The sequence below is a fragment of the Epinephelus fuscoguttatus genome, linkage group LG24 (assembly GCF_011397635.1).
Source record: "Epinephelus fuscoguttatus linkage group LG24, E.fuscoguttatus.final_Chr_v1".
NCBI classification, from domain to species: Eukaryota; Metazoa; Chordata; class Actinopteri; order Perciformes; family Serranidae; genus Epinephelus; species Epinephelus fuscoguttatus.
The window spans coordinates 4,756,584-4,777,951 of NC_064775.1; the positions used below are offsets into that span (position 1 = coordinate 4,756,584).

Here is a 21,368-nt window from a genome sequence, read left to right on the forward strand (position 1 = left end):
AGGGTCAGTACAAGTAGCAGCAGTAGTATTTGGACAAGTAACCACAGCTGCAGTAATAGTAGTAGTAGAAGAAGAAGTAGCAGTATTTGGACAAGTAACAGTAGTAGCAGTTATATTAGTATCACTACTATTAGGAGTAGATTGTACTCGTGTTGTTTTTATGCAGCAGAAGAAGTAGCAGACAAGTAGTCACAGCAGTATTTGGACAAGTAACCATAATTGCAGTAATAGTACTCGTAGTAGTAGGGTCAGTGCAAGTAGTAACAGTAGTTTTTGTACAACAGTCATAGCTATAGTAGTAGCAGTAGTAGAAGAAGTAACAGTAGTAATAGTAGTCGTAGTAGTTGTAATAGTAGTAGTAGCAACAGTATCTGGAAAAGTAACACTAGTACCAGTATTACCAGTAGGAGTAGGTTGTGCTTGTGTATGTTTTTTGTGGAAACAGACTGAAGACAAATGAAGATAAAATAAGTGACATAAAGGTTGAATGTCTGTTGTGTCATGTGTGGTTCTCACTAACGTGTCCCGTGTTGGTGTGTAAACAGAGTAAACCCTACGTGTTCGACCGGGTGCTGCCTCCCAACACGTCGCAGGAACAAGTGTACGACCAGTGTGCCAAACAGATCGTTAAAGGTACCGTCAGACACTCTTCTTATGTAACTGTAATCCACTGTATGTTTTAGTGTGTCACTCATCCTTTGTTCTCAAGTTTTGTTTGTCTTTTATATAATAGTAAAACAAGCTTTTCACCTTATTGTGAGCTTTTATCTGCAGCTTTGTTTGTTGTCAGTGTCATGTCTGCTGCTTTGTGTTGGTCATTTATTATATGTATATATGGAAATAAGTCATGCAGGTTCACACTGTTTTAAGGGGGTTTCTTATGAAAATATTACTTTTAAAAACCTGTAGTTTATACCCCCATCTTTTAAGGTTATCGACAGAAATACACATTCATATCCTCAAATAGTTTCTCATGACTGTTTTCGTGTCGCTCCAGATGTGCTGGGCGGTTACAATGGGACCATCTTCGCCTACGGACAGACGTCCTCCGGGAAGACACACACCATGGAGGTGAGAGAGACTCGTTCAGTCCTGAGTAACACTGAATTTTTTATTTATTTTTTTTTTAATTTACATGTCAGTATGGTATGGTATTTTTAATTTTCTCATCAGCCATCATCTTTTTTTCTTTTTTTTTTTTTACTGTAGATTGTGTTTAAATGTTACTTTTAATTATTTACTATTTTTTAATTTTTGATTAATCAATTTTTCCGTAGTTTTTTTTTTTTTTTACATCACCATTACTTTTTCTGTATTTTTTAAATTATTTTTTATTTTAATTTAGGTTTTTTTTGGTGGTATTTTTTATTTTCTTTCTTAGCCTTTATTAATATTTCTTTTTACTGTACATGAGAAGGATTTTTTTTTTAAATTAATATTTATTAATTTCGATTTTTTTTTTTTACTTTAGATATGACTTTACTTTTTTAGTGTTTTATATCACTAAAACTACCATTTCTCTCTATTTTATTTCATTTTTATCTTTATTATTCTGTAATGTTATTTACTTATTTATTTTAATTGAGTCTTTTTTGAAACTATACCTTTCCTTTTAGAAAAAGTATGGTATTGTTTATTTTTGACTGTATTTTATTTCTTCATTTTTTTAAAAAAAATTTTTTATGAATATATATATATATATATTTTTAATAACCACATTTTTACTTAGATTTTTTTGTATCACTCATACCTTATCATTCATTTTAATTTCTAATTATTTTAATTAATTTTCTAATTATTTTATTTTTTATTTCTTTATTGTTTTTCTAATTATTTTATTTTCATTTCTTTATTTTATTTTATATTATTATTTTATTAATTTATTTTTTACTTAAGCCTCTTACCTAACTATTACTAAGTCTCTATCTCTCCATGTGTAGATATACTTATCTGTTTTTTCTTAAAAAAATTAAATAAATAAAGGTGTGGAAAAAAAGGGGAAACAGTCGAATAACTGCCATCACTATTTCTCACAGAGAAACATGGCCGAGGTTTTCAACTGACTGATAATTTTACTTTATATCAGCAGCTCCTCCACTTCCTCATAGTCACTGTCAAGCAGTCAACCCATCGATGAATCCCAGAGTCAGAACATTTGAGTGAAGACTGGCGGTGACCTTTAGTTTCTAACCTCCAGTGTGCGATCAGAGGATTAGAGCACAGCAGCATTGTGTAACAGACTTACCACAAAACACCAAATCCAGTCGAACTCATACCACGGCTCAAAGTGCAGGAATCAAAAGCCTGATCGCAGAGACCGTCCTCCATCAGGAAAGCTTTTCAGCAAAGCACCTGCATTTAAATTCAGTGGATTTTTGAATAGTTTAAGTGGTGAAATGTACAGATTTTAAACTCACAGGAGATCCAGTGTAATTCATCATGAGTGCAAATGACTTCAGCTCATAGATTAATCCACGGAGACGGCAGCCTGAAGCCTCTCTTTAATTCTCTGATCTGATCTGAGTCTGTGATGAAAACCCTCTGCTTCACTGTCTTTACGTTAAGTCCACCGCTTAACCCCGACGTTCCCTTAAAACTCTCCTCAAGTAGCTTCAGAGTTCAACAGACAGTTTTCCTCGATGCATCCTGATGTGTGTGGCGTCTTTGGAAGATTTCACATGAAGCATTAAACATTAGCCTCCTGTGCTGTGTTCAGGGCAAACTGCACGACCCCCAGCTGATGGGAATCATCCCTCGCATCGCCCACGACATCTTTGACCACATCTACTCCATGGACGAGAACCTGGAGTTTCACATCAAGGTAAAAGAAAGAAACAAACAAACTTTCTGCTTAAATACCTAAACAACCTACATTAGAAGATGACGGTGCAAACTTCAGATCGCTGGTGTAGTTAATGAGTAGACGTTAAGATTTTGGAGTTTCTGTGTGCAGGTTTCCTATTTTGAAATCTACTTGGACAAGATCAGAGACCTGCTGGATGGTAAGTGGGACTCTCGAGCTCAAGTGTAAAACATTTAAGGTACATTTGAGTCAATTGTACTACTTTATTTTAACAATCGACATGTGTTCTTTGGTTTATCTTTGCTCTGTTTGAAGTGTCCAAGACGAATCTCTCTGTCCATGAAGACAAAAACAGAGTGCCCTACGTCAAGGTTTGTGGACTCTACGGGACTCTGACATGAATTCACATTTGATTTCCCAGCAGCCACATGTGACCGCCCTGTTACTGTCACTCATGTCCACAGTGACTGCTGCTGAGCCAGAGCTGCATGTTAACGTTTGTTTCTCTGTCAGGGTTGCACCGAGCGCTTTGTGTCCAGTCCAGAGGAGGTGATGGACGTCATCGATGAGGGCAAGAACAATCGACACGTGGCGGTGACTAGTATGTATCTTTAATGTGTACTGTAATAGGGTGAGCTAACAGCAAACCAGAGTGAGTAAACTGAACTTACCGACTTAAATAAGAAAACCAAAAGACAAAGAATCTACCTTGCTCCAAATCAAAAATAAGAAAAAGGAGGATTAGGGGTTAGAAACAAGACGTGGAGAGAGGAGAGGCCACAGGTGCTGAGGGAGGCTGGCCCTTTAAAGGCACGAACCAATCAGCTCCCCAGAACAGCCCACACACTCGTCATTCATTCACTCAGCCGAGCTCACCTGCAGCCTGTTACACACACGCACCACAGCAGTGAAAAGCAGAGATCCACAAGACATGCACAGAGAGGATTAGAGCATGTAGCCTGCACAGATAAACTGTAAACTGACTGTAACTCTTTTTCTCCATTCACCCTCCAGACATGAATGAGCACAGCTCTCGCAGCCACAGCATCTTCCTCATCAACATCAAGCAGGAAAACATTGAGACGGAGAAGAAGCTGTCGGGGAAGCTCTACCTGGTCGACCTGGCGGGCAGCGAGAAGGTCATTCTGAGTGACATCATAAATATAGTTAATGTTAAAGGAATACTTCACCTCCAGAATGACCATTTGTGTATCAGTTACTCACCTCGTGTTACATTGAATTCCAGGAAAAAAAAATGTTTTTCTCGCATGCCCTCACGGTGAATAAAGAATCCAAAAACTGAGAAAATTCTTGATGAATTGAAGTCATAGGGGTCCACGTATAACAATAGTAAAACTAAATCAAATCATCTGTGAACAAGCTCTCACACAACTCATGCAGTATAATCCAAGTCTCATTTGTACAGTCGTATGCTCAGTACTTTCCAAACACATGCATTTTTGCTCAAACCCAAGTATTTAAAACTGAACTAAAAGTGAAACTCATCTATCCTTTCTTCAAAGATTTCATTGAAAAAAAACAGTAATTTTACCTCGCTGAACACAGGAGCTGCAGGTCTACCACTGCCTCAGTCAGTTTGTTTGCGTTATTGTGTGACTTTGCGCAACCAGAAATAACCCTTCAGTGTCACTAAAGTAACAATCTGGGAATTCATCCGTAAAAAAAGAAAAAAGTAAAAATAATAATAATTCTTCCTTTACCTCTGGAGGCACTGCCCGTGGTTTTTCGACTAACGTAAGTGCAGGGGCCTCGGGGATCACCCCCTTCACTTCCGGCAGTGCCCCCAGGGAATCGCCTTGTTGTTTACAAATACTTCGGGTAGAAAACCAGCAGAGTTTAGCGATATATGTATCTCACGTTTTTCACGTCACTATATCACCGTTTAGACTAATCTGATGTTTGTAAAGTCTATAAACACAATGGTTGAACAAACATTACTATTTCTGTGTACACGTTTTGTAATTAATAACATGGTTATCGTAGATTAGCTGGGCTAACTGTTAGCTGTTAGCCGTTAGCGGTGTCTGTAATAGGTAATAACTCATAAAACAGTCTGTGAAAAAAATATCTTCTCCAGCGGATATCTTAGTTACAACATGACTGAGCTAGCAAAGCAGTTTTCTGTTGCTATGTGTGGTATTTATTCAGTTTTGGGAAATCACGATGTCTAGAAAGCATCAGTGGCTGCAGCTGACAGGGACAGCTAACAGCAGCAGCAAAGCTAACATCAGGACGTCATCTGTTAAAAGCCTCCCGTTGTCGGATACGACATGAAACTACTCCAGTTAGCTCAATCATGTTGTAACTAAGACATCCGCTGGAAATTTTTTTTTTTTTTTTTCACGTTGACGAGACGGTGTTTCAGGTGGAGCAGTCGCCATGGATGCGGAGCTTGCTGTTTCTGTAGGTACACATTTCCTGGGGACACCTGCACATCTCGGCCACGCCCCTTCCATTGTGATTGGCTAAAGCGCAGCATCGTTCAAACTCAAAGCCCCGCCCTCCCCCCCACTAAAGTAATAACACAAACTAACTAACTGATCGAGGCAGCACTAGTCCAGTAGCTCCTGTGTGTGGCAGGGTATGATTAGTGTTTGTGTCAGTGGAGTCTGGCCTTGATGAAAGCGTAGATAAGTTTCACTTATGCCTGGTAATAAATAATAAGTAATAGCATTAACAAATAGTGGCCTTTACTCACCACAACTGCAGAGGCTACCAGCTTCATTTGAAACAGACTACATTATAAATGGAACGTTATTTATTATTCCCTCTGTATCTTTATATTTTTACTTTTTTATCTGCTCCCGTTGCCTTGATAAAGTTAATGCATCGCGCCGTCATTTCAAACTCAACACCTCCTGTATCTGTTTCAAATTAAAAGCCCCTTATAACTTCCGTTGAGAGAATCCCTTCATTTCCTAAAAAGGCTTTTATTGTGAAACATTAACAGGAACTTGTTGTCGAGGATTCAGTGACTTGCATGTTTGCATACGGTACTTCAAATGTAGCTTCATCGAGAATTTTCTCAGTTTTTGGATTCTTCGTTCACCGTACAGGCATGCAATAAGAACAAAGTTTCCTTCATGAATTCAAAGTAACACGAGGTGATTAACTGATACACAAATGGTCATTTACGGGGTGAAATATTCCTTTAATATAAATGTGAAATCTAATCTGTGTGTTGTGTTTGAACAGGTCAGTAAGACGGGAGCAGAGGGAGCCGTGTTGGACGAGGCCAAGAACATCAACAAATCTCTCTCAGCGCTCGGAAACGTCATTTCAGCTCTCGCTGAGGGAACGGTACATTACTCAAAAGAAAAACAACCTCCATCTCCACGTTTGTTTATTGAGTGTTTAACAGTGATGCTTTTATTTTTCAGAAAACCCACGTGCCATACAGAGACAGTAAGATGACTCGGATCCTGCAGGACTCTCTGGGGGGGAACTGTCGCACCACCATCATCATCTGCTGCTCGCCGTCCATCTACAACGAGGCCGAGACCAAGTCCACGCTCATGTTTGGACAGAGGTACCTATAGCTTGTTTTATTCCTCTCCTCAGTGACGGCCAGCTGATGGGTTGTAATTAAAAATGTGTGGTGACTCATGAGGACTGTGGCTGACGTCAGTGCTGGAAACAAGCAACCAGATGGCTTTTTGTTTCCCACTGTGCATCTGGGTTTATTTCTATTTATAGATCCTGCTCATGAAACTCTCCACATTGTTGTTGTTTTGTTTTGGGCTCATGCAGTCTTCTTGTTTTTTTGTCTTCTAAAACCAAGAATAATTCACAACAGTGCTCTGTGTCCTACCTGTATACACCGTTAATTTCCTTACAACAACAATTTTGAGCCCTGCAGTGACACCAGTCTGTGTTTGAGCAGGCTCACTGCATGACAGTGGCGTGTGCAGAGAGAAAAATCTCCACTGAGTCTCGGACAACAAGTTCAAAGTACTTATGTAATAACAGATGAAGTAGCAGCAGCAGTGACGGGGAAATGACTGATGAATGATTACTGTGAAGCCATCTGCCCTCTGCCGAGGAGAAACTGAGAGGAAATGAAGAGATCCAATCCAAAATGAGATTTCCACCATCAGAGCAAAGATCAGAGCGGACTAGTGAACTACTGGAGACTGCTTCAGTGCATCCTACGGACACATGCAACTGTTTATTACTCACCAGTGTTGTCCTGGTTCTGGTTTGGTCCAATATTCACCAGTGTTGTGGTCCTGGTTTGGTCCAGTATTCACCAGTGTTTTAGTCCTGGTTTGGTCCAGTATTCACCAGTGTTTTAGTCCTGGTTTGGTCCAATATTCACCAGTGTTTTAGTCCTGGTTTGGTCCAGTATTCACCAGTGTTTTAGTCCTGGTTTGGTCCAGTATTCACCAGTGTTTTAGTCCTGGTTTGGTCCAATATTCACCAGTGTTTTAGTCCTGGTTTGGTCCAATATTCATCAGTGTTGTAGTCCTGGTTTGGTCCAGTATTCACCAGTGTTTTAGTCCTGGTTTGGTCCAATATTCATCAGTGTTGTAGTCCTGGTTTGGTCCAGTATTCACCAGTGTTTTAGTCCTGGTTTGGTCCAATATTCACCAGTGTTTTAGTCCTGGTTTGGTCCAATATTCACCAGTGTTTTAGTCCTGGTTTGGTCCAGTATTCACCAGTGTTTTAGTCCTGGTTTGGTCCAATATTCATCAGTGTTGTAGTCCTGGTTTGGTCCAGTATTCACCAGTGTTTTAGTCCTGGTTTGGTCCAATATTCACCAGTGTTTTAGTCCTGGTTTGGTCCAGTATTCACCAGTGTTTTAGTCCTGGTTTGGTCCAGTATTCACCAGTGTTTTAGTCCTGGTTTGGTCCAATATTCATCAGTGTTTTAGTCCTGGTTTGTTCCAGTATTCACCCGTGTTTTAGTCCTGGTTTGGTCCAATATTCACCAGTGTTTTAGTCCTGGTTTGGTCCAGTATTCACCAGTGTTTTAGTCCTGGTTTGGTCCAGTATTCACCAGTGTTTTAGTCCTGGTTTGGTCCAATATTCACAAGTGTTTTAGTCCTGGTTTGGTCCAGTATTCACCAGTGTTTTAGTCCTGGTTTGGTCCAGTATTCACCAGTGTTTTAGTCCTGGTTTGGTCCAATATTCACCAGTGTTTTAGTCCTGATTTGGTCCAGTATTCACCAGTGTTTTAGTCCTGGTTTGGTCCAATATTCACCAGTGTTTTAGTCCTGATTTGGTCCAGTATTCATCAGTGTTTTAGTCCTGGTTTGGTCCAGTATTCACCAGTGTTTTAGTCCTGGTTTGGTCCAGTATTCATCAGTGTTTTAGTCCTGGTTTGGTCCAGTATTCATCAGTGTTTTAGTCCTGGTTTGGTCCAGTATTCACCAGTGTTTTAGTCCTGGTTTGGTCCAGTATTCATCAGTGTTTTAGTCCTGATTTGGTCCAGTATTCATCAGTGTTGTAGTCCTGGTTTGGTCCAGTATTCATCAGTGTTGTAGTCCTGGTTTGGTCCAGTATTCATCAGTGTTTTAGTCCTGGTTTGGTCCAGTATTCATCAGTGTTTTAGTCCTGGTTTGGTCCAGTATTCATCAGTGTTTTAGTCCTGGTTTGGTCCAATATTCACCAGTGTTTTAGTCCTGGTTTGGTCCAGTATTCATCAGTGTTTTAGTCCTGATTTGGTCCAGTATTCATCAGTGTTTTAGTCCTGGTTTGGTCCAGTATTCATCAGTGTTTTAGTCCTGGTTTGGTCCAGTATTCACCAGTGTTTTAGTCCTGGTTTGGTCCAATATTCATCAGTGTTGTAGCTGTAACTAGTCAAGCACATTAAATGAAAACAGCTGTGTGGGTGAACTGTTGGTGTGCTTGGGCTTTGAAATATCTGTTCATGTGTTTACCTAAACTTCCAGACGAGCCTAACTCTATTCTGTCCATGTGTCCTTTAGGGCCAAGACCATCAAGAACACAGTGTCTGTGAACCTGGAGCTGACAGCTGAGGAGTGGAAGAAGAAATATGAGAAGGAGAAGGAGAAGAACAAGAGCCTGAGAAACGTCATCCAGAGGCTGGAGGCTGAACTCAACCGCTGGAGGAACGGTGAGATTTAAAGATACTTGTTTCCAGAAAGGGATGGACACGATTCTTCTTAAAGACATTCCCTGGAAATGAAAGTTGAAATTCAGCAACAAAATCTAGTGAGGAACCTGACTCGTGTACATATTTCAAGCTTTGATTTTTAGAGAGATTTAAGGCTGTCAAATACCAATCAATAAATCAGTCAAACTTTATTTGTGTATCACATTTTACACAGTCATCTGGGCATGTTTAAGTGATACAAACATTACTGACAAGCTCATGATAAGACAGAACAAGTGTAGACTGTAAAAACAAGAAGACAGACTAATTTGAGACCAATGAATGCAAGACAAAAAAATGTAATAAAATACAACTACAGTTAAATGCTTTAAAAGCAATATTTTTTTTAATTTTTAAAAGCTAGACTAAAAACTAGATAAAATTAAATTAATAAGACAACACAAGCATTAAAAAGGAAAAAGTTAAAACAATAAAAAAAAATAGAAAATAGATTTAAATGTAATAATATTAATAATAATAATGATAATAATAATAGTAATAATAATTAAATAGTTGATTCAAGCCAGACTGAAAACTAGATAAAAAATAGATTAAAAAAGTCAAAAATAAGATAAAGATTATGACAATAAAATACAATGAATTAGATTCAAACACTATAATAATAATAATCATAATAAAAATAATAATAATTTAATAAAAGCCAGACTAAAAACTAGATAAAAATAGATTAAAAACACAAAACAAGAATAAAAAATTATGACAATAAAATAAAATAAAATAGATTTAAATCCTATTATTATAATAATAAAATTATAAAAAATATTTTGATAAAAGTGAGACCAAAAATGAGATGACAATCGATAAAAAAACAAGAATAAAAAATTATAACACTAAAATAAAATACATTCTAATGCTATTATTATAATAATAAAGTTATAGAAAAATATTGAAATAAAAATGAGACTAAAAACGAGATGAAATGATGATGATAAAATTCAATAACATACATTTAAATGCTAAAATAATAAAAAAAAACAACATAGCAATAAAATAGTTAAATAAAAGCTAAGAACAAGATAAGATGGATTAAGAAATAAAACAAAAACATATAAAGTCATTAACGGGGATTTAAAAAAAAATTTAAAAAATGCGCTAAAAATGACCAAAAATCATGAAGAATTGTTTAAAATACAGGCGTTATAGATCAAAGTAACAAGCTTTATTCTGCAGCAAAAATCCTGCAGATTCATCATCAGTTTGAGCTGCACGGCACTAAAAGTCAAACCTAAATATACATTTGACGTCACATGATGCTGACACACAGTATGATCTTATTAGGGACGTTATACTGTCTGTTGTTTTGCTTCTATTCCACACTGTCGTCCTCTCTTCTGAGGCCACAGCGTCTCCCTCACAGCATCCTCGCCCAGTTTCCCGTCTCTGTTGCATGGTAACTGCTCTCTCTCTCTCTCTCTCCCTCCCTCTCTCTCTGCTGTAATGCCTCGCTCTCTCCTCTTCCTCCCTCTCTCTGTCCATTGCTTTTTTAATTCTCTTATTTCCCCTGTGGACGCTGATAACACTCCCCCTCCTTAGCAACAAATCAGCTCAGCTGCAGCCTGTAAAGCCTACGCTGCTTACACATAATGTAGTGAGCACACACACACACACACACACACACACAGGCCCACACACACACACACACACACACACATTATGCTGATGCAGTGTGTGTGATGTGACTCAGCAGCTGGCTCCATGCCGAGCCTTTTAAACCGAGCAACTCTTCACCTTTTCACTCTCTCCTCCTCTCCTCCTCCTCGTTCACTGATTGACTCTCATCACAATTATAAAGTCAATGACAGTTACAGCATCAGTTCGTCTTCATGACATGACGTCACGCTGCTGCTGACATCCTGTGATCTGGTTTACAATGACACACAACCACAAGACACATGACGATGAAATGACTTCACTGTTGAAACATATATGTACACAGTATATTTGCGCTGCATGATACACAGTGTATTGTGATATGATCTGTCATGGCTTCCACTGTACATCCCTTAAAATCAGGCTGACATAATATGATCCATGGCGACAAGATATAATCATGAAAAATACAACATGATATAATATTGAAAAAAAAAAAAAAACCCTATCTTTTTTATTTCTTTATTTATTTTTAATTCTAATTCCTCCCTTATTACCACCGAGTGTTTTTTTTGTATGTATTTTCCAAAAAATTTATTTATTTATATATATATTTTATTTTATTTTTATTTATTTTTTTAATTTATTTATTTATTTTTTTTCATTCCTCCCTTATAATGACCTGGCTGCTTTTCTAAAGGTATTATATTTTATTATTCTTATTTATTATTATCATAATTATCATTATTTATTTATAACATCTAGTTTTTTTCAAATTATTATTTTTTAATATTATATTTTATTTATTTTAATATGTATTGTATTATATTTTTTACAAAATTGTTATTATTATTGTTATATTTTTATTATTATGATAATTATCATTTTTTATTTATAACATCTATTTTTGCAAATTATTATTTTTTGTAATATTATATTTTATTTATTTAAAATTTTATTTTATTTTATTATATTTTTGCAAAATTGTTATTATTATTATAATTATCATTATTTATTTATAACATCTATTTTTTCAAATTGTTATTTTTTGTATTATATTTTATTTATTTCTATTTTATTGTATTATATTTTTACAAAATTATTATTATAATAATATTATTATTATCATCATAATTATATTTGTCACTATTTAATTATATTTTATATTTACTTTTAGTTATATTGTATATTATTTTTTTCAAAATTACTATTATTATTATTATTAGTCGTAGTAGTATTCATAATGAAAATAATAATAATAATGGGAATATTAAAAATGGTAACGTATTATTATTATTATTTTTATCAGTTGAGGTAGCATTAGTTGAAGTAATTTAATTTTTAATTCATTACTTAATTTTTCCCCCCTCACACACACACACAATCACACACAAACGTGTCATATTTTACAGATTTCTCCTTAAACACTGAGTCACTACACTTATTTAAATACACTAACTGCAAGATATTATTATTAGATTCATTATGACTTATTTCATCTTTTCTTTCCTAAGTTCTTGGATATTTGTGTCCCATTTCTATCATTGTTGTACCTGTGTTGTCACTACAGTTTTGTTTTGTTGTTTACACCAGTTAAAAGTTACCAAAAAGAAATGTCGGCAGATAAATTTTGACATTTTAATGGGTCGTATTCACTGGGTAATAGATCTAACCCATGAGTGTGTGTTACAGGGGAGAACGTTCCTGAGGAGGAGCAGCTGAGCTCCAAAGACCAGAAGACCGTCGAGCCGTACGACAACACTCCCATCATCGACAACATGCTGCCGGCCGGAGGAGGCGTCTCTGTCCCCGGGGACGAGCGGAGCAAATACGAGGAGGACATCACCAACCTCTACAAACAGCTGGATGACAAGGTGATGCTCTTATATATACAGTCATTCTGGAAAACACCAGCTTTTAACTCTAATGACGGACGTAACTCACTCTAAATGTGTCTCCAGGACGATGAGATCAACCAACACAGTCAGCTGGCTGAGAAACTCAAGGAGCAGATGTTGGACCAGGAGGAGGTTCGTCTCCCAGCCAATAAAATATTTGGTTTAAAAACTGATTTGGGTTCACATGTGTTTTATACATATTTGCTGCCACCCAACGTCCTCTTAGCTGCTGGCATCGACGCGGCGCGACTACGAGAAGATCCAGGAGGAGCTGTGCCGGCTGCAGACGGAGAACGAGCTGGCCAAGGAGGAGGTGAAGGAGGTGCTGCAGGCCCTGGAGGAGCTGGCCGTCAACTACGACCAGAAGAGCCAGGAGGTGGAGGAGAGAGATCAGACCAACCTGCAGCTGACGGAGGAGCTGCAGCACAAGACGGTGAGGGGACGGCACAAACTTAAAAATGATGTCCTCATATGGGGACAGTCCCGTCATGCTCAATATTTGAATACAACAGGTGGATGAAGTTAAACGAGTGTGTCGTGTGTGCGTGTGGACAGGTGCTGCTGTCGGCCGTGCAGAGGGAGCTGAATCAGCTGCAGGAGCTGAACGGCCTCCAGAGGAAGCGAGCCGCCGAGGTCCTCAACCTGCTGCTGCGTGACCTCAGTGACATCGGCGCCATCATCGGCACCAGCGATGTAAAGACAGCCGCTGTAAGCACGGACACACACACACATTAACACACGTGTCATCTCTCACGCTCACACCCTAACACCCCCCACCTCCTCAGTCCGCAGAGTTGAAGGGCAACGGCTCGGCGGTGGAGGAGGAGTTCACCGTGGCTCGTCTCTACATCAGCAAGATGAAGTCCGAGGTCAAGTCTCTGGTGAACCGCAGCAAGCAGCTGGAGAGCGCTCAGGCCGACGCCCACCGCAAGATCCAGGCCAATGAGAAGGAGCTGGCGTCCTGTCAGCTACTCATCTCCCAGGTAACCATCACCTAGGTAACTGTGGTTGTCTTATACGCAGTGGTTTAGACTCTCTGGGTCTCAGGGCAGATATCCCGAATAAATAAATGAATGAATATGCCAATAAATGCACCAAAAATAACATTAAAAAATGCATGTGCTCATGTGGGACAATTAATCACCTGTGGGTGTGTTTCTCAGTAATTTCCATATATATATATATATATATATGTAAAATAAAAGAAGGAACAAAAAGCACAGAAAAATAAATTTTAATCAATATTAAACAATTAATTAATAAAATGTGAAATAAATTGATTTTGCAGGTTTTTTTAATTTATTTTTTTCTTTGTATTAATAACCCTATTTATTTACTCTCCTTTTTAATTTTCCCATTTATTTATTTATTAATATGAAATTTCTAATCAATTTATGTATTTTTGCATGTGTTTCTGTTTGTTTCAAATGTATTATTTATTTTTGAATTTATTCATTTACATAAATGAAAAAAAGATTAATTTATTGATTGATTTATTTAAATAAAAAATACATTAAAAATAATAATTAAAGAAAAAAATTATTTAAAAAAAATGATGAAAATGAATAAATAGATACATTTGAATTTAATAGAAAAATAAAAAAAATGTATACAGAAATTAAAAAATTAAAAGATAAATACATTTAAAATTATAGCTGCTGCGCAGCAATGGTCGGGGCCGGGCAATTTTAGGCAAAATTAGGCAATTCTGAGCAACACACACACTAAAACAAAGCATATCACAACATAGAAGTTACATCATATAATTATGGCATGCCCTTCAGATTGTGGATGAGTGGCTGAAGTGATCAGACTCATAATATACTAAGGAAAGAAAAAACTCAAGAACAAGAAAGTAAGAATAACATTAACTGCTAGCAATTATGAACAAACTGGTCTGATGTAGCTTAAAGCTAAACATTATCCACGGTGACAAAGATGAAAACATTTTTTAAAATGTAAAAGTAGCTATTGGATAGACTCTGCATATTGACTGATAGCTAAGCCAAATAAACAGGGAAAAGAGACGAGGGATAACAGGGAAAAGTGTTGATAAAGAGTATTTGTCTCTCCGCAAAACTGCCTGGATCATAATTATTTTAACCTTGTAGTCTCTAATCCACACAGCATGATGCCTGAACATAGGACTTTCACATTAGAATGTCCGTTCTGCCTTAGCTGAGGCTTGAACTCTCAACTTCTGAGACTGAGGTCCGTCTTCTATCTCACTGAGCTAATTGGCAACTGACAGTTCATGTGTGGCTTCACAAACTGACTAAGCCAAGTTAATCAGGGTGCCGGACATTAGCCATCCATGCCATGGAAAAGCACATTTCAAAGTGAAAGTCCCAAAGCTGTAGCACATATGGTTGATTTGTTATGACTGTCCAAAGTTTTGAACTTTAGAGGCTTGCTGTAGCGCCACCATCAGGACTATTGTCCTGTGTTTCCAGCTGAGGACATCTGGCATGATGGGACTGGACCTTTATTAAAAGTTTAGGTAGATTTCTCATGTGGAAATGTTGCATGAGCTGAGGCTTGAACTCACAGTCTTCAACACCAAGAGCCATCCTCTATCTCACTGAGCTAACTGACAAACAGAAATGTCACATGTAGCTTCACAAACTGACTAAGCCAGTCACCTGTGTGCAAGACAGCAGCTGTTAGTGTGTAAAGGCAGATTTCAAACGGCTGTCAAAAATTCAGGTATTAAGACAAAAATCTGAAAATACACATATTGCATCTAGACAGCATGGAGATGTCGGTAATTTGTTTGTAACAATGATTTATTGGCTCCATAAGTGAAAAACTGATGTTTAAAAATGCCATTTTTACATTGACTCCAATTGTTCACATGAGAGCGAAATTCAAAGTGCTGTAAAAAATTCAGTTTTTGAGATAAAATTCTGATATTTTCCACACATCATCTACCATGACTCCAAAATTTTGTCATTTTTTTAATGAACACTGAAAATGCATTCAGCAAGAATTTGCATGTATATGTTTACAGTACCGTTTACAGTCAAACATTTTGATGCATTGTAGGCTCAATTTTCGATAAATCAAAAATCTGTGTGGATTGTTTGTGTAGGACAGTCTGAAGATGCTCTGTAGCAAGTTTGGTGTCAATTGAGCAAAAATTGTGGGAGGAGATAGGTTTAAGAAGTTTTACAGTTCTTGAAAAAAAACAGAGTGATGAACTTCATAATTTGCAATAGGCTTAAATGTACAAAAGTTTCTTCAGTATTGGGGCTACAGTTTAGTGAAAGTTGCAAATCTGTAGCACGTATGGTTGATTTGTTGTGAATTTTTGAAATTTTGAACTTTAGAGGCTTGGTGTAGCGCCACCATCAGGACTATTGGCCTGTTTTAGCAGCTCAGGATATCTGGCATGAGACTGGACCTTTGTGCAAAGTTTGGTGATTTTTCACGCATGGGAAGTATGATTTCCTCGGAAGAAGAAAGAAGAAGAAGAACATGCAGGATAACAATAAGGTCCTGGCAGCTTAGGCTGCCCAGCCCCTAATAATAATATGAGAAAAAATACATGCAAAAATAAATTTAAAAAAATACGCTCTTGCCCAGGGTCAGCTGGGATCAGCTCAGGCCCCCAGTGATCCTATAAAGAATAAGTGGTTACAGATAATGGCTGGAATAATATTAAGAATATTATACTGAGGCTGTTGGTAACAAAAACTAAACTACAATCACTTTTACTCACCTGCTGCTTTTCCAGTACTAAAACTAGGTGCTGTCACTTTTTTAATGTGGTGCTCTATGACTGTAGAAAGCTGAGATAAAGGTTTCAGACTTCTCTGTCACTTCTGTTATACTCCCTGAAAGTCACTCTGGATTAACGACCAAACTTCTGTCTCGCTCTGTTTCTTGCCAAACCGTCCATGGTGGCTGTGTCGTCCCGTCTGCGTGCAGCACCAGGCCAAGATCAAGTCTCTGACTGACTACATGCAGAACATGGAGCAGAAGAAGAGGCAGCTGGAGGAGAGTCAGGATGCTCTGACCGAGGAGCTCGCCAGACTGCAGGCTCAGGGTCGGTACACAACAAAACATGCCTCCACAAACTCCTCAAAACAAACAGACTTGTCAGAGTGTGAGGGTGTTACGGTAAAGTGAGTGAAACACCTGATAAGAGATTAATTTACCTGGTTAAGCTTCTGTTCTTGCAGTCGTAAAAACCCAGTGATCAAGTACCCCAATTCTGATAAAATACTTTGTGCAGTTTGAGATAACAACACTTAGGAGCCTTTAAAACATCTTGAGATAAAACAATTAAATCCAGAACACATCTGAATTTGGTTTTCAGAGAAAAGACATGAGGTGTTGGGGGAGAAGGAGGACATCAGCAGACTGGATGGAGACGAGGACATCAAGGTGAGGAGAGGCGAGCCTTAAATGTATAAAGGCTCATATCTGAATGTTAAATCTCTTCATGTCTTTGTTTTACTGCGTCTTTGTCCTGCAGAAAACGCTGGAGGAGCAGCTGGAGAACCACAGGGAGGCTCATCAGAAGCAGCTCAGCCGCCTGCGAGACGAGATCGAAGACAAGCAGAGGATGCTGGACGAGCTCACAGAGTAAGGGACCGTCATACTGTTCTTCACATGCAGGTATCCCGCTAACTGAATGGCAACACCCATGTTAGAAGGGTTGTCTGTTGCATTTTGGAGGAGGTGTGCAGTGTTTGCTCCGCTGTGACTTTGGTGTCCTGCTCTAGTTTGGAGAACGTGAGACAGCAGTCGCCAGTTCTCTGTGCTGTTATAGTCACATATGAATCCACTGACCTTGAAGTCCAGGCATCACAAGTTAACGCCACCCTTCCTGCTGAATTCAAAGATTCCTCAGCTTTATGCTTCACTTCTCTGTAGAGCTTGGGTACGGCTGCGTTGGTGAGGGCGTTCGTGAGGTCACATACCTGGGTTGACGTGTTTTTAGCATGTAACAAAAGCTGTTGTATGGGCGCTTGCAGATTATACGTGTCATATACAAGTCCTTCTTTCCTTCTGTGTTAAAAAATCCAAAATAAGTCAAGGCGCATTTCCGATTTCTCTCTTTGGATCCTCCATCTTTGTTTTGATGAACCTCCTGCCAAATGCTGCTGACTGAGACCTCTGCTGACCTCACCAGTTACAGTAACATCAGCACCATCTAGTGGCCTGAAAAAGCAATTGATTTTATTATTCTAGGACCAAAAGTTGCATTAAAATGTGCATTTGCAAAAATTACTAATGCATTTAATAAAAGGTATGTGGCGTCCATGTATCAATACAATATCACAATACTATGCTGTATTGATTTTCCCTCACCCCTACCTTTTACCCATCGTGCCTGGGTTTGGATCTATCTCACAAGAAAACTGATGCATGAAAAAGTCAATTTAAAAACGTGTCATCCATCCTCCATTCAGCACAGAGGATTTCTTACACAGGGTTCAGGGTTTAGCTCGAGCTCCACTTCCACTCAAACGCGTTTTCAAAGAGAGACTGTCGAGGAGGAGAAGCTCAGAGAACACGAGCGTGTGTGAAGTGAAGCTGCTGCGTGAAAGTCATTAACCTCTGAGTTGAAAGTCAGCTCCCACTTTTGAGGAGAAAAGGAGAGATTGACTTTGTAACACCTGTGAGAATCAGTTCAGGAGGTTAAGGAGCTTCGTTTAAACATGTGCTCGAGCTCTGCTTTGAATTTAAAGTCCAAGGTGTTTCTTTCTTTATATATTTATTCTTGTTGTATGCTCTTCATTTCCTGTCTCAGGAGACCCTGAAAAAGATCAAACTGCTTTTTATTAGTCCCCTCTTATCCTCCTGTCTCAGTCTGAACCAGGGTCTGTTACTGGAGCAGGAGAGACTCATGTCAGACTACGACAAACTGAAGGCTGAAGAGCAGGAGAAGGACGGGAAGCTGCAGAAACTCATGTAGGCATCTGACTGCACTGTTACTCATTAGTGTCGAATGTGATAGACGCTGATTTGTAAATGTCTGTTTTCTGTGCAGACTGCTGAATGAACACAGGGAGCAGGCCAGAGAGGACCTGAAGGGCCTGGAGGAGACGGTGGTAAGCATCTGACCAAAAATTACCCTGTGTAAAGGTTTGCATTTGTGGTTGTGTGTATTCAGGGTTGTAGCACCAAATTTTGGGGCCCTACCTCCCCAATCCATTTCTTTCTCATGTACCTTTTGACATAAATGTATACAGTGCTATGCAAAAGTTTTAGGCAGGTGTGAAGAAATGCTGTAAAGTAAAAATGCATGACCACCCAGCATCAAATCTTCTTGGTACACGTGCACAGTCAGGTATCTTGTAGGATCTTAGTTGGGTGTATGATTAACCAATGATACCGAACAGGTGCTAATGCTCATCTAGTTCATGTGTAGGTTGAAACACAGTCATTAACTGAAACAGAAACAGCTGTGTAGGAGGCTTAAAACTGGGTGAGGAACAGCCAAACTCTGCTACCAAGGTGAGGTTGCGGAAGACCATGATGAGTCTGAGCACAGCACCAAGACACAAGCAAGGTCTCTCCCAGGCAAAGATTTCAAAGCAGGCTGAGGTTTCAAGATGACCTGTTAAAGCTCTTTTGAAGAAGCACAAAGAAACCGGCAAAGTTGAGGACCGTAGACGCAGTTGTCAGCCAAGAAAACTTAGATGCCGGAAGATAGCCAGCAGTGCCATTAATGCACCTCTAACATGGAAACAAGGCCAAGTTAAACCTAGTGTGAAAGTCCCATGCAGGGACTTAATCGCAATTTATACCACGCTACCTGACTTTGGTCTTAATCTGCAACTTTATTTTTTTCAACATACTGTACCAAGTTATTTGTTTTTTTTTGACATATACTATGAATTATTTTTTAATTAGTCATACAGTGCCTCAATTTTTTTTTTAAAGCATTGTCTAAAGGAGCAAGAGTAAATCCTCATTAAGGAGCTGGTTAGCTCAGAGTGAAGATTCCAGTCAGGTGATCTCAGGTGAGGTGTCTCAGCTGATGTCTGAGGAGGTTAAAAGTTGTGAACACACAGTGGACATGCGAGGTATAGCTCAGGATGTTAGAGGCTGTTGGAATCCTCAGATTCAGGTTTGATCCTTATCCAGTCAGGTGAATTTTAAAGGTAGCTGTCCAGAAGAGATTAAAAGGCTCTAAGGAAACACAGTGGAAGTGTCTCTGGTATAGCTCAGGATGTTAAAGAGGCCGCTTGGAAGTCTTGATGTTGAAGGTTCGATCCTTATCCAGGGCAGGTGAATTTTAAAGGCCGTTGTCCAGAAGAGAGACTGAAAGCCTTCGTGAAACACAGTGGAAGCATGAGGAGGTATAGCTCAGGGTGTTAAAGAGCTGCTTGGTGATCGAGTGGTTGAAAGTTCGATCCTTATCCAGGGCAGGTGAATTTTAAAGGCAGCTGTCCGGAGGAGAGAGTGAAAGACTCTGTGAAACACAGTTGACATGCGAGGAGGTATAGCTCAGGATGTTAAAGAGCTGCTTGGGAATCCTCAGATTGCAAGTTTGATCCTTATCCAGAGCAGGTGAATTTTAAAGGTAGCTGTCCAGAAGAGAGAGTGAAAGGCTCTGTGAAACACAGTGGAAGTGTGAGGAGGTATAGCTCAGGATGTTAAAGAGCCGCTTGGAGATACGGAAGTTGAAAGTTCGATCCTTATCCAGGGCAGGTGAATTTTAAAGGCAGCTGTCCGGAGGAGAGAGTGAAAGACTCTGTGAAACACAGTGGACATGTGAGGAGGTATAGCTCAGGATGTTAAAGAGCTGCTTGGTGATCGAGTGGTTGAAAGTTCGATCCTTATCCAGGTCAGGTGAATTTTAAAGGTAGCTGTCCAGAGGAGAGAGTGAAAGGCTCCAAGAAACACAGTGGAAGTGTGAGGAGGTATAGCTCAGGATGTTAAAGAGCTGCTTGGTGATCGAGTGGTTGAAAGTTCGATCCTTATCCAGGTCAGGTGAATTTTAAAGGTAGCTGTCCAGAGGAGAGAGTGAAAGGCTCCAAGAAACACAGTGGAAGTGTAAGGAGGTATAGCTCAGGATGTTAAAGAGCTGCTTGGAGATACGGAAGTTGAAGGTTCGATCCTTATCCAGGGCAGGTGAATTTTAAGGGCTGATATCTACATATGTATCTATAGATACACACAAACGAAGTAACACATATGTAGAAGCAGGTTAACTGAGTGGTTAAGGTTACGGACTGTGGTTCGTTAGACTGGGGTTCAAATCCCAGTCAGGGCAAGAGTTACCTACATCTGCAATATGCTACGGCAAGGGGGAGCCAGGACGCCGGGAAAAGTGGGGATGTCATCATCATCCCCACATTAAGTAAGCTAGGAGAGATAGATAGATAGGCAGAGAGGTTAGATAAGGAGGGTAGGAAAGGATAGATGAGGAAGGCAGGAAATAGAGGAAGAGAGAAGAGAAGGTGGGGTAGACAGGAAGAGAAAGTAGGGAAGAGAGGGTAGGGTAGATAGGAAGATAAGGCAGGCCAGGGAAGAGAGGGTAGGGTAGATAGGAAGAGAAGGCAGGCTAGATAGGAAGAGAGGGTGGGCTAGACAGGAAGAGAGGGTGGGCTAGATAGGCAGGCCAGGGAAGAGAGGGTAGGGTAGATAGGAAGAGAAGGCAGGGTAGACAGGAAGAGAGCATAGGCTAGATAGGAAGAGAGGGTAGGCTAGATAGGCAGGGTAGACAGGAAGAGAGCATAGGCTAGATAGGCAGGGTAGACAGGAAGAGAGGGTAGGGCAGGAAGAGAGGGTAGGCTAGATAGGCAGGGTAGACAGGAAGAGAGCATAGGCTAGATAGGAAGAGAGGGTAGGCTAGATAGGCAGGGTAGACAGGAAGAGAGCATAGGCTAGATAGGAAGAGAGGCTAGATAGGAAGAGAGGGTAGGTTAGATAGGCAGGGTAGACAGGAAGAGAGCATA

The 21,368-nt window shown here is 39.3% G+C and overlaps 1 protein-coding gene across 2 annotated transcripts in view; it reads left to right on the forward strand.

Annotated features, from left to right (window-relative positions):
- Nucleotides 1-21,368, forward strand: part of LOC125884753 (kinesin heavy chain-like) — a 35,510-nt gene that overhangs the window by 5,543 nt on the left and 8,599 nt on the right. For both annotated transcript variants that reach the window (XM_049569919.1, XM_049569920.1), the window contains exons 2-21: nucleotides 546-633; nucleotides 998-1,071; nucleotides 2,717-2,821; nucleotides 2,954-3,002; nucleotides 3,119-3,174; nucleotides 3,317-3,404; nucleotides 3,818-3,942; nucleotides 6,020-6,124; nucleotides 6,205-6,353; nucleotides 8,754-8,902; nucleotides 12,245-12,426; nucleotides 12,514-12,582; nucleotides 12,677-12,883; nucleotides 13,006-13,158; nucleotides 13,236-13,433; nucleotides 16,381-16,498; nucleotides 16,772-16,839; nucleotides 16,931-17,040; nucleotides 18,271-18,372; nucleotides 18,452-18,512. In XM_049569919.1, the coding sequence (XP_049425876.1) occupies nucleotides 546-633; nucleotides 998-1,071; nucleotides 2,717-2,821; nucleotides 2,954-3,002; nucleotides 3,119-3,174; nucleotides 3,317-3,404; nucleotides 3,818-3,942; nucleotides 6,020-6,124; nucleotides 6,205-6,353; nucleotides 8,754-8,902; nucleotides 12,245-12,426; nucleotides 12,514-12,582; nucleotides 12,677-12,883; nucleotides 13,006-13,158; nucleotides 13,236-13,433; nucleotides 16,381-16,498; nucleotides 16,772-16,839; nucleotides 16,931-17,040; nucleotides 18,271-18,372; nucleotides 18,452-18,512 (2,256 nt within the window). The remainder of the gene's footprint in view (nucleotides 1-545; nucleotides 634-997; nucleotides 1,072-2,716; nucleotides 2,822-2,953; nucleotides 3,003-3,118; nucleotides 3,175-3,316; nucleotides 3,405-3,817; nucleotides 3,943-6,019; nucleotides 6,125-6,204; nucleotides 6,354-8,753; nucleotides 8,903-12,244; nucleotides 12,427-12,513; nucleotides 12,583-12,676; nucleotides 12,884-13,005; nucleotides 13,159-13,235; nucleotides 13,434-16,380; nucleotides 16,499-16,771; nucleotides 16,840-16,930; nucleotides 17,041-18,270; nucleotides 18,373-18,451; nucleotides 18,513-21,368) is intronic.